Below are 13,069 nucleotides of genomic sequence, written 5' to 3'. Positions count from 1 at the left end.
TGTCCCGTTGTTGAACAGCAGCTCAAAAACAACACAAAGATATTTTTTTAGTAGCTCCCTAAACTCACAGACTTTTGCAGGAAAACTGTCCGCACAAGCTGAACCCCCTGGCTCCATAGTTACACTGTAAAACATATTGAAGGGCTATAGGAGACACGACATGATGCCATTTAAATAAAAAACCCCATTGTGGCACCAAAAACAGCTCTACTTGACCGATCTGAGCCGCTCCCTCTGAGCCGACGTGGCCCAAGATGACGAGAAGATGACAAAACATGTTTTAAGAGTGGATGTTTGAGATGGTGGCAACATTTAACCTGCTGGAGGTTTGGTTTTTGTGATTATACCCAACATTTGTTCGCGTGTTTACGCCTCACCTCTCCTTTAAAGATGATGTGAGACGCCTTTGAGTTTGAGCCAGCGTCGGGGTTACCCGCCAGAAGCTTCGTGAATTGGCTTTTTATCCAAGACGCTTTTTTACCATATGGTTTTTCTTGATCTCGGTGGTTTTTAACTACTTATTTTAACCCCATGAAGGATTTTAGAAGTTCAGAGCTCAGAACAGCGTCGCAGAAACACAGATTTTTAACACGAAGCTGCTTTATTGAGTGTTTTTACCGGTTTAAAATCACCTGTTTCGTTTGTTTTTGAGGAGAATGATGAACAAAGGGGAAAAACCGACCACAGTGAAGGACTCCCATGAGCCCACGTTGCTCCCCGACGTCACAAAACTGCATCTTTAGTCATTTGTTCTGAAACGAGGGCGCGTTCACACCAGCCAGCCGTGTTTGTTGGATTGGTTCAGTAAATGTTAATATTGTTTTTTTATGTCTTTGTTACATAAAACCACTTGAAGAGCAGTTTAATGAAGAATAAATGTTTCAAAATATAGTTTGAACTTTAATTTAAACGCTTGCTTTTCAACCAAATGTCTCCTGATTACGATCTGGGCGTCAAATGAGTGTTTACGGGAAAGTTGAATGCGTCTAAAGTAACAAGTGAGCGTCTCATCACATCCTGTCGGAGGGGGTTTACCTGACTCGTGGTCCCGTATGCAGTAGTCCGGCGAGTCCTCAAAGTACACGAGGTCGTTCTTGCTGGGCCGTTTGAAGTGTGCGTGCGCAGCGGTGAACCCCGTGCCGTACTGGTTGACGGCCACCTGCACGGCGCCGTTGTACCTCTTGCGGAGATGGTCGCCGGTGCGTCTGAAGTCGGCCATGGCCAGCCAACAGGTCCGGACGCTGCACGACCCGCTGACGCCGTGGCATTTACACTCCAGGGTCATGAAGCGCTTCACCGCCTGGCGAGGAGACAGAGAGAGAGGTATGATACTGTAGTGATGAACTTTAACATCACACCTACACTTAACACTTAAATCTACCTTTACATTAGATTTTTATTACCATGTGTTCAGTGTTTCTCCAAGAGTGTACAGAGCGTAAATCTGGACGGACAGACGTGCAATAGATGCCGTTTATTTGGGGTTCTAACAACGGCAACAACAGCTCTTGGACGTCACGGGTACAGTTTACGGATTGGAGAGAGTTTTGAGTAAATATTAACGTAAATGTTTCTCTTTTTTTCATCCAAACGTGCAGATTGAAAGATAGATTCGACCACTAAAACTGAAGAATGCAGCAGGTATGAACACAGATCGAATACAGAACAACCAACTGATGGTTTTAAAGTGATTTTATCCTTTTTTATTTCTACTTTTGATCAAATCTTACAGTCAATAAACTCGAAAAATGTTTGCGTAGGAGCTTCCTGGACTCAAATTGAGTTTTCTATTAGAGGGATGAGGTTTGAAGTTAACACACATCATGCCGTAATCCTGTTAGACCTAAAACAAAACAAGATTTAGGTCTACCGTGTCGAGAGTCGTCACTTTTAACTATTCAAAAACACACTTTTAACCTGTTTTGCTGTGAACACGTATAGATTTGTATGGTTATCGTTCTTTCTCCCCCCCCATTCGTCCACAGGCTGATGAGCTTTACAGGTGTTTTGATGCTCGGTGCCTCCTCACCTTCCTGCCCGCTCTGTTGTTGTGCAAGTTCATGAGCGCCCGTGCATCCCTCTCCTTCCTCTCCTTGGCGTCCACGAAGCCCTGGCTGAAGCGCATGGCGTGCTCCACGTGGTCACTGCAGCCGCCCCAGTCGAAAGAGCCCTTGGCGTCCTGCGAGGAGCCTTTCTTTGTGGGATCGCAGGAGCAGGAGTCCAGGTCGCCTTGGCTGCAGGCTCGAGCCAGAGTGTAAACCACACCGGCCGAGGAGATGGCGTACATGAAGGCCACCTCGCGGCTGCCTGAAGGGGAGAGGCAAGTTTAGTCTAGATTTTCAAGTCAAGCACAGAGGAATGTGATTTATTCGAGACGCATTATGGAGTTTTTCCTGTTCTTCACCAGGACGGGGAACCAGACTTTGTATCCTCTGGCTGCAGATGGCTGAAGGAGCCCGAACTTACAAGTAGGTAAGTCGAACCATCAGCACAGTTACTGGTACGACTCCCTACATCAATAAACTACAGTGATAAGAGATGCAAATCTAGGGTTTCCCACTAAAGGCTGGATGAAAGCAACATTAAGACACGACTCACAGACAGATACTTCAAATGTTTTGCTACCTGTATGACCCGTGTTTGTTGACTCCTGCTGGAAGCTCTTATTTCATGTGAGGCATGAAATAGAAATCAAAAAACGCTTCATCTACCTCCAAGAAGGATAAACGGCAAACGTTTACCAGCAATGCCCCGACGGAGAAAACCCTTATCTCCCTCCACATGTAACTGATGAGAGATCAGAGACGGATCAAAGGCTGACGCAGGGAAAGTGTGTGTGCGTGTGCGCGTGTGCCTTTGTGTGCGTGTGTGTGTGTGTGTGTGTGTGTGTCTAAGCTCTGCTGCGAGATTACGACACATGCACAGTGACAGTAACTGGGTTTTTATATGTACTTACTGACCAGGCGTCATGATCTAGACAGAGAAAATGCTTTTTCAGTTATTAATATTTCTCTCATCTGTCGGACTACACACGTGCCGCCCTCAACATCTAATTGAGCCTCATAAAAACACCTGCAGACACAAGTCAAGGCCTTAAAAAACAACTACAAGCAGGTTTATAAGGGAAAGAAACCCACACTTTATTTATATTTGAATGTACAAAAACTACGTTAACCGTCACTCAGCATCAATTACAGTAAAAGTGAATTTAAGAGGGTTAATATTATTCATTTATTAACTAATTCCAGTCTTCTTTGCATATTTTTATGATTTAAATCAGGCTCTTTTTCATGCCAGTGTTTGGCTTCCCTCCTCGGAGCATCAGAGCTCCACGAGCGACCGCCAGAGAGCCAAACAAACGCTCCTCTGCACCCGCTGCCGTGACACAGAGCTGGGTTAAAATCAGCAGAGTATCCCTTTTAACTGCTCTTTTTATAGGAAGCTCAATCCTTATAGTTACTGGAAGCGTCTGTCTCTCTCTCCGTCTCTGTCTTTGTCTCTCTCTGTCCATCTGTCCGTCTTTTCTCTCTCCTTTTCTTCCTCTCTCCGGTGCAGACAGATGTGCGTCCTCCACAGAGCTGGGTCTGTCTGACGTTCCTGTCTGTTATAGCGAAGGTTGTCGTTGCCACCGTACACTACGGGGGAATTGTTGGGTCTATGTTTATCATAAATAAGTCATAGAGTGTGGTCTTTACCTACTCTGTAAAGTGTCCTGAGATCACTTTTGTTATGATTTGGCACTATAAATAAAACTGAATTGAATCCCTTTATCATATCTTATTTTCTAGATTGATATAAACTTCAATAAATGAAAGTTTTTAATTCATTTTTCACCTGAAGAACCCCCGACTTCACTGCGTCTGTGAAACATTCAGTCCTTAAAGACAAAACAGAAGAGAGAAGCTGCAAATCCTTACGTCAGAGGAGGTTAAACCTGCGACCATCTGATGTTTTTATTTGATAGATTGAACGATGCATTGAGTCTTTTCAGAGTCAAAGTGAAAATCAAAGAACTGCCGAGAACCAAGACGGGACTTTAAGTGTCTGGATTCTTAATCTTTACTTTACTTCTGGACTCTTTTGTTTCAGCGAAGCTCTCGTTCGTCTGCTGGTCTTAAAACAAAGTCTAACTTTTTGCGGTTAAATGGGAAAAAACACCTGTTTCTCAGAGTAAAGACACAGCCATTAATCGATGTTGACTGTTAATCGACAACTATTTTGATAATCAATTCATCCATTTGAGTCACTTTTAAACAAAAAACATTCTGGTTTCTTTCCTCCTCTATGAGAGTAAACAATAAAAACATCCATCTGGGAAACACTGATCGACACGTTGCACCGCTAAAGTAAAGTATCAACTCGTATCAATGATAGGTTGGTGGTATCGTTAATGAAACTCAGGTATCATATCAGCGATTGTATCAAACGGCACACACACATACCATGATCTCAGTGTGTGTGTGTGTGTGTGTGTGTGTGTGTGTGTGTGTGTGTGTGTGTGTGTGTGTGTGTGTGTGTGTGTGTGTGTGTGTGTGTGTGTGTGTGTGTGTGTGTGTGTGTGTGTGTGTGGGTGTGTGTGTGTGATAGTGTGTGTGCTCCAGTCCAGCCGCTAAATTGAGCATGCCTAACGAGGTTAATGAGGAGGACGCTGAGAGAACACGACACCGAAAAGAGAAAAACTCCTGTGTAATTGTTTGAAATTAGCCCGCTGACATTGACAATAAGGAGCGGTAATGCTGTGTGACACGGCCGGAGCCCAGCTGGGAGGTCCGAATACCACGCGGCTGATTAGAGCCCCCCCCCCCCCCCCTCCTCCCCCCCGCCCCTGACATGAAACGGACTAAGTCGAAGGATCTGCCTCGCAGGGTTAAATTTCAGGGCATGGGAGAGGAACATCAGGCCGCCGGGTCCTGATGATCCTTCCACCGGCAATAAAAAAAGAAAAGAAAAGATTATGACTTGTTATAACTCGTCCTCGCGGCAGAGACAGACTGAGTCGAGCTGCTCAGACGCACAGTGACGCGTCTTAATTTGACAGGACGCTTCTGTCCGCAGAAGTCGCGTTAATCATTTCAATCCCTAACTCAAAAACACCGCCTGGGAGGAGACGTTTGTCCCACTCTACGTAACGTTTACTGCACCCCCACCCCGCAAAAGGAAATACACGACTTTGTCTTCATGACTTTGAAAAGCTCAATGGATCAAAAAGCCTCTTCTTCTGCAAATGATCAGCGGAGGTAAACCGTGCTAACGACCCGACATGAGTCATGAAAGTGACGGGATTATTATTTTCTTCTTCTACCGTTTCGCAGTTGAACGAGCCGAGTGGAGAGTAATCGGCTCACTCCTGACAGAAGCTGAAACGCAAACAACAGTAGAATGAAACTGATGAAAAGGTCTTTTTATTGAGATCATTGATACTTAAATAATAAATTGCATGAACCTGCAACTAATTATGTGGATTATTTTTCTAGAAAATGTCGCAAAATGGTAAAAATCACAGTTCCCTACAGTGATGTCTTCAACGCCGGGCAATGTGACGATATACTTCATCATCAAAACCATATAAAAACCTCTATATTGTGTATTTTCTATATTCTTTCTATTGTAATGTCGACCAAACAGTGGACGAACTTCGTTACAGCGATATTTACGCCATTTGGATGACGCTTCACATTCTGATCCTTGCACTTTTTGTTTATTTTACACAAAAGTTCTTAATAAAATGAGAAAATACAAGTGTTTATTTGATATATCGTGATAAATATCATTATCCAAATAGGAAATTATCTAAGTTCGGGGTCCCCTGCTAAAGCTGCTGCCCCCGCGACCCGACCCCAGATAAGAGGTTGAAGATGAAATGGGATAGAAGATTTTGGACATATTGCCGAGTCATGCATCCATGAAGCTGGAACCGGCAAGTGTCAGACAGTATTTTTTGCTTGATAAACAACTTACACGATTAATCGATCATCAGAACTGCTGCAGATTCATTTATCTTACATTGACAGACCAACAAAGTCTTGATAGAACTACAACAAAAGTACAGATGCAAGAACTGACGGAGGGAGAAACCAGAAGGCTGCACCGACGTGATAAATGTACAACTGTAAAGCGAGATGAGGTGTGGAATGTGATCCAACCGCTGCAGGAGAACAAACAAAAAAGACATATCTGCGAGGGACCCGTCAGTTTTCCCAGAAAGCCTCAGTGTCGCAGCAAAACAAGCGATTGCTGTAGGTTTGTCAGCGTTAAGTCAAGGCGACATGTTTTGTTCCTGCAAACAAAACAGATTGTTGTGTTATAAACGGGTGTGATCGCGCAGGGATTCGATTCCATAAAGAGGTGCCCAGCAGCACACAATGACCTGGAAACACAAGCCAGCAGATACTGTTGCAGACAATCCAGTCACTCACTTTCTATTCTTAGTCGTGCAGCAGCGTTGAAGGCAGCTGACAGCCCCTGAAGGCATCGTATCATGAATCAGATGCTTAATGCAGACTTTCTCTACCTCGTCGTTTACTGCAGGAGTGAGCGACGTGGACAAACATAACACAACTCCAACGATACTGATGCACACTGATACGAGTCAAATGATTGTTTGTGTTTCATACAACTACAGATACAGTAGGTCCAATGACGTATCGTTCAGTGAGAGATGACATCTGTAAACCCCCACGTCAGCATGAGAGTCTTCCAACAATATGACCACAAAGAGACAATAAAGGAACATTTAATAGCCTTGATTTAATGTAACTTCAATTTGACGTCTTCAGACATTGAAGTGTTTAAGATGGACACGATAGGAAGTGAGTAAAACTATAACATCTTACAGAGAAAAGCTCTGAATAATTCATTCATTCATTCATCTTCAACCGCTTGTCCCTGTCAGGGTCGCGGGGGGTGCTTGAGCCGATCCCAGCTGACATTGGGCATGAGGCGGGGTCCACCCTGGACAGGACGCCAGTCTATCACAGGACACATAGAGACGAACAGAGACAGACAACCATTCACACCTACGGGTGATTTAGAGTCATCAATGAACCGAACACCTGCACGTCTTTGGACTGTGGGAGGAAACCGGAGAACCCGGAGAAAACCCACGCAGACACGGGGAGAACATGCAAACTCCACACAGAAGGACCCCAGCGGGGGCACGAACCGGGAACCTTCTCGCTGTGAGGCGACAGTGAATCATGTGAATCCTTATTTACTAATCCCTCAAAACCCCAAACATGTTTAAACATTCATTCTTCTCGTCCGTCCCAGTGACTGATTTGCTAAACGACATCTGGGATCCTCTAGATTAAGGACCTCCCTGCTGCTCTAAATCTTCCTTCTAGATGTTTGAGTCCTCCATTAGTTTAAAATATGACTTTTTTTGTAACGTGTCCCCCCCTCCACTCACTGCGTAGCAGCAGGCGTCCGAACAGGTTGTGGTCCCTGGCCGTGGTGTTGCAGTTCCAGCGGTGGTTGCGGAATTGGTGCTGGCACTCTGAGATCCAGTCCTTCATCCCGGCCCCGATGGCCTGCATCACCTTGGGGTGCTGGCGGCACAGCTGGCGCTGCTTGTTCACCAGACCGGGGATGTTGTCGCACATCACCTGGGAGCCCAGGGTGCCCATGTACCTGCAGAGCGGAGGAGCAGACAGATGGAGACACAAACACTTTTGAATCATTTGTAGAAGAAGGGGAAACATCTGGACAGGCAGAGGGATAAAAGACTAGAGCACAGTTTGGTCACAGAGTTCTCTCAGTGATCTCAAAGACAGAAATAAAGATGTAAATAACTCAATACATGCATGTGCATCAGGTAGCTGCAGTAAAGACATTTCTGCAGGTATAGAAAGTGTGCAGAAATCTCCCCTAACAAGCCCGCACTGCTGTGTACCTGCAGCACAAGGTGACGAAAGACTGGCAGGGAATTTGAACACTTGCAGGCTGCAGGAGTTCCTTCAACGATTAAGGAAAAAGTGCAGAGCAGCAAGAGAAAAGGAATTAAGGGGGGCGTAAAAAAAAGTATCTGTCCAAACAGCCTCTCTGTGTCACAGGCGGTGTGAAGTTTGGAATCTGAACCTCTGAAAATATCCATTAATTAATCCAAGAGAAAGACAGCAAATAAAAAAGAAATGAAATGATATTGAATGACTTTCTCCTGTAAACGTAGCTGTCCAAATATTCCACCTCAGCATACAAGTTCAAAAATACAGCTATGGAAACCCTAGAGGGACTTAAGGGTTACTCAATCTCTGCTACATTTCTAATTAAGAGAGGAAAAAGGGTGGTTATGAAACAGATTTGGAGGTAATTAAGACATTTAGTGCGTGTTATTTTATCAATAATCAAACAGAGAAGGAAAACAACACTGCAGCTGCTTCATGTCTCACTTCCCTGGAGCACATTTTGCAGAAAGCATGCAGGAGTCTGTGCTTTGCGACATGCATTTAAAAGAAAAACGTCAAACCAACGCACAGCAACTTACCACCAGGACGCGTCGACCTCGGCCGTCAGCCAGCAGATTGCTACGGATAAATAAAAACATATTCCACTTGGCAATAAGTTCATATTAAACCAAACGTCGGTCCCTTATGGATCTGGACGGAGCATTTCCACGCATGGGAGAAAAAATATAAAGCACTAAGAGAAGTCAGAACTTGGTGGATGTCATCAAAAAAGGACAGTCGGAGGACGGAGGTTTGCGCGTAAACGCCATGACCGGCACGGCACGGTGGCCAAAGCGCATGTGAGGGGGGAGAGCCAAAGAGCGACTGTCTTGATAGTCCAGCGAATATTTTCAGTGGAGATGATGTGCTATCAGGTTTAAATTGCTTTACACGAGGGGGGTGGGGGGTGGAGGGGTGGGCAGAGTCTCCCGTCTCAGGAATGAGGTGAAGAAATGAGATGTCTGAGAGTATCTGTTCGGGCTGGTTTGACACCAGACAGGCTTGGCCCGCGTCCAGGACCGGAGCTCCGCTGCGCTGCGCTGAGGAGATGCGGTCCGCGCCGATGGGCTCTTCGCTCGAACTGCGCCGACGCGTTCAGGGAAGGAGCCGGCGGAGGGAGGGAGGGAGGGGAGGAGGAGGAGGAGGGACACTCAGGGGACGTCAGTCACCAGAAAAAGCGCGCAGGGACCCAGGGAGACGACTTTTACGCACAGATGATATGGAAGACGGTAACTCGAGGGCGCTGGATCCACACATTTACGCACAAGACTTTTAAAAGCATAAATATAATACTTTTCACATCGATTGTGTTCCTGATGTCTTCTTTATCCTTTTTGAAAGTTAAAGTTTCTTCCAGTTAGACACATTAGTTATACGTGAGGCTGTCCTCTTGCCTTTTCTCAGCTGACAGCAGCTCTGAGGAAGGCTGTCAGCTAAGAAAAGGTAAGAGAAACTTTAACTTTCACAAAGGTTTTCAGGTATGAATGGTAGCATTTTTATTTAGTGGCATCAAACCCTACACCCACATCCCACGGTGACCTCTCTGCCTCCTAAATACAGTGTGTGGGCATTCATTTATCCTATTTTCTTAGATATTCAGTAACGTTTCTGCTCATTAAAGCCTAAATAAACACCAACAGACTTTGGATTAACTTGAAGAGAGCAGAACCACACTGTAGAAATACTCTGCAATGAAAATGTAACTAAAGTAAAAGTGCTCATTTAGTAGAATAATCATTTAAATAATAATATATATCATATTATTAAATTATAGTTATCCATGCATTACTTCACTTTAATGTTGCGTCTGAAGCTTGAGCTCATTTTTATAGTATTTATCATAATAATCATATTAAATGATCTACTGATTATATGAGGGGGTGTTGATCTGAAGCAGGGGTGTCAAACTCAGGCCCGTGGGCCAAATCTGGCCCGCGGTGTGATTATGTTTGGCCCCCAAGATCATATCAAGGTTCTATGAGAGCTGGCCCGCGAGTTTAAAGCACATACACGTCTACTTTTCTGTTCACACACATCAGCATCCATGCTACCAGTCTCTGCAGACACACTGAATCCACCCCTCCCCAAAAACGACCCAAAGAAAGATGGAGGACAGGAGCTTTCAGCCCCGCTGGGAGACAGATTATGTGTTTATGAAGGTAGAGAGCTGTTTGTCTCGTCTGCAGAGCCACCGTGGCTGTGACCAAAGAATCAAACATGAGAAACACCACGACAAGAACAAGGAGCTGCACTGGAAAGGTTCAACGTTACACATCTGGAGAGAAGGAACACATGCACATTTGAAGTGTTTTTTTTCCTTTTTGTAAAGAAAGATGATGACACAACAAAAACGTGATGAAACAACTAAAAACAGATGCAAAACACTACAAAATTGTGAAAAAACGACTAAAAACAAACACAAGACAGCACAAAAACATGAAAAAACGACCAAAAACAGATGAAAACAACACACAAAGGTGAAAAATTACTATTAACAGACACAAAACACCACAGAAAGATGATTAATCGACTAAAAACAGACACAAAACTCCACAAAAAGATGACAAAACAACTAAAAACAGATGAAAACACCCCAAAAAGAGGATTAATCGACTAAAAACAGACACAAAACTCCACAAAAAGATGATGAAACAACTAAAAACAGATGAAAACACCACAAAAACAGCCAAAAGAAAGATGGAGATCAGGAGCTTTCAGCCCCGGTGGGAGGCAGATGATGTGTGTGTGAAGGTAAAGAGCTGTTTGTCACCGTGGCTGTGACCAAAGAATCAAACACAAGAAACACCACGACAAGAACAAGGAGCTGCACTGGAAAGGTTCAACGTTACACATCTGGAGAGAAGGGACACATGCACATCTGCAGTCTTTGAGTTTGGACCGCAACTTTGTCCCAGTTTTTAAATTTGGCCCACTGTGCATTGGAGTTTGACACCGCTGATCTGAAGTAACTAAAGCTGTGGAGTGAAAAGTACAGTATTTATCACAAATGTAGAGAAGCAGAAGCATAAAGATCAGTAAAGTACATGTACTAAGTTACTCTCCACCCCTGAAAGAGAGCTCGTTGACCTAAAGTGACGCACATGTGCCAAATACTTCTGATCCCCAAAGCCTGACGCGGTGCTATTTTACAGCCTTACACAAACCGTCACCCGCTCCGACTAATCACTCAGGAATGATGGTTCAAAAAACTAAACGGGGACAGGGAAAATTACGCGCCGGTTCTCCCAAAGCAGCACCTAAAGGTGACGTGTCCATTTCGATTGGATTATCTATCGCAGTCTTTTTGAAGTCTCTCGGGGAAATCTGCACCACTGTCACACGGCATTTCCTCCATCTTTGATCTGGCCCGGGTGGATCTGGAGGTCCGGGAGAGCCTGACCGTGATGAGATTAATGGGCAAATTGGATTTTCCCGCATGATCCCCGTGGAAGAAAAACCCATAAAACAACAAGGGGCTTTGGAGCGGCTCTCCCTGCTCCTCTCAGCCCATTGAACACGACTTTGTTGTTGCAGCAGCAGCAGTTTTAAGTCTGTAATACAAATCCAATTTAATTGGAGTAATTTGTCCACTGTCGTACCAAATCGCATTAAGGGCCGCTGGTCAGTGGATTTCAACTGTTTCACGGAGACAATTTAACATCGCCAATGCAGTCCGGTGATGGTCTGGAGTCACCTGAAGAAGGGATGCACCCCGCCAATGCTCATAGATCAGGCATCTTTACAATGGGGCCGATCTATTTAATCCAATTCTATGTTTACATTAACATTGGATACTGGAATATTAATTCCAATTCAAGTTTTGACCAATTTGTTCCTGCATTTAAAAGGTTTAAAGGTTGAATACATCATCATCATCATCATTCATCTTCAACCGCTTGTCCCTGTCGGGGTCGCGGGGCGCTGGAGCGGGGTCCACCCTGGACAGGACGCCAGTCTATCACAGGGCACATAGAGACGAACAGAGGCAGACAACCATTCACACCTACGGGCGATTTCAGAGTCGATCTTTATTAAAAGCCATATTAAGAAATATAGATATAAATAGAGAATCTCTGGAAAATCCAAATTAAAGTAGTGGCAGCAAAGTAATGGCTACGAAACCCACTACAGTTACTGAGCTGTGGAAGAGACTGAAGACGAACGGACCGAGATCAAAGCAGAGCAGTGTGAGAAACTGGTCTCCTGACACAGTGGTTACTGTCCTCTGATGTTGCTCACTGTTTGTTTTTGTTGTTGTTGAAGTACCTTGGTTACCACAGACTGTACAAAAAATAGTTGAGCGTCTCCGTCGAGGTCCGTTCTCTCAGCTTGATCCAATCGTCCTCGCCTACGGGAGTCGCCATCTCGTCAGACTTTGACTCCGCCTCATTTCCTCTGACCAAAAAAGGGCATGTATGTGACGTTGGGGGGAGGGGCGTACGTCCATCTGGCTGACGTTTACCTCCGATGGGGAAGTGAGGGCCAGAGGCTAGCTGTCACTCAAGAGGCCACGCCCCTTATTATACATAAACTTTAACCTCCAATAAAATAAAAACTAGCGTGGTCCAAAAAATATTCACCCCCCTCAGTGTTGTCATGGAGATATAAGCTAAACATACAGACTAAAATGTTCTTTTGTCCTTAAACAGGTTTAATGATGCTGTGTAAACGGCCTGTTTAACATGGGGCTCAATGAGAAATTGCTCTGTTGTGCAACATGCCCCTAGTGGACACTCAGAGAACTGCAGTTTTTGGCACTTCCTGATTGGATCAAACAGGAAGTCGCTGTGGTTGCGGCTTGGCTAGTACATATATTCTTTCAAATTAATATTTCAGAATTAAAGTATTAATAATTTGTTCTCTAATTTCGATATCTGGTGTAAAATACCTCTGCAGCTGCTGTTTACCCAGAAATAGCTCATAACAAACACTGATTTTTACATTTCTGTTTGTGTGTGATTGAACAAACTGGATACAATAATACAAAAAGTGCTGAGCTGGTACATGAAGTCCATAGCTTCAGGACCTGAGAATGATCACTTTACACGTTCGATTTGTTTTTTGCAGGCACAGAAAACAGCAAACATTGTGATTTTAATCTTAAATTTGAATACGCAGGGAGCTGT

The 13,069-nt window shown here is 44.4% G+C and overlaps 1 protein-coding gene across 1 annotated transcript in view; it reads right to left on the bottom strand.

Annotated features, from left to right (window-relative positions):
• wnt2 (wingless-type MMTV integration site family member 2) overlaps positions 1-8,565 on the bottom strand; it is a gene marked incomplete at both ends in the record, with an annotated part of 14,698 nt that extends 6,133 nt beyond the window's left edge. The window contains 4 exons of the mRNA XM_083916129.1: positions 1,036-1,300; positions 2,030-2,307; positions 7,409-7,629; positions 8,483-8,565. Of these exons, the coding sequence (XP_083772255.1) occupies positions 1,036-1,300; positions 2,030-2,307; positions 7,409-7,629; positions 8,483-8,565 (847 nt within the window). The remainder of the gene's footprint in view (positions 1-1,035; positions 1,301-2,029; positions 2,308-7,408; positions 7,630-8,482) is intronic.
• Between the last annotated feature and the right edge of the window lie 4,504 nt (positions 8,566-13,069).

The sequence above is a fragment of the Echiichthys vipera genome (assembly GCF_963691815.1).
Source record: "Echiichthys vipera genome assembly, chromosome: 7".
In the NCBI taxonomy this organism is placed as follows: domain Eukaryota; kingdom Metazoa; phylum Chordata; class Actinopteri; order Perciformes; family Trachinidae; genus Echiichthys; species Echiichthys vipera.
This window is presented reverse-complemented; position numbering and strand designations above follow the sequence as displayed.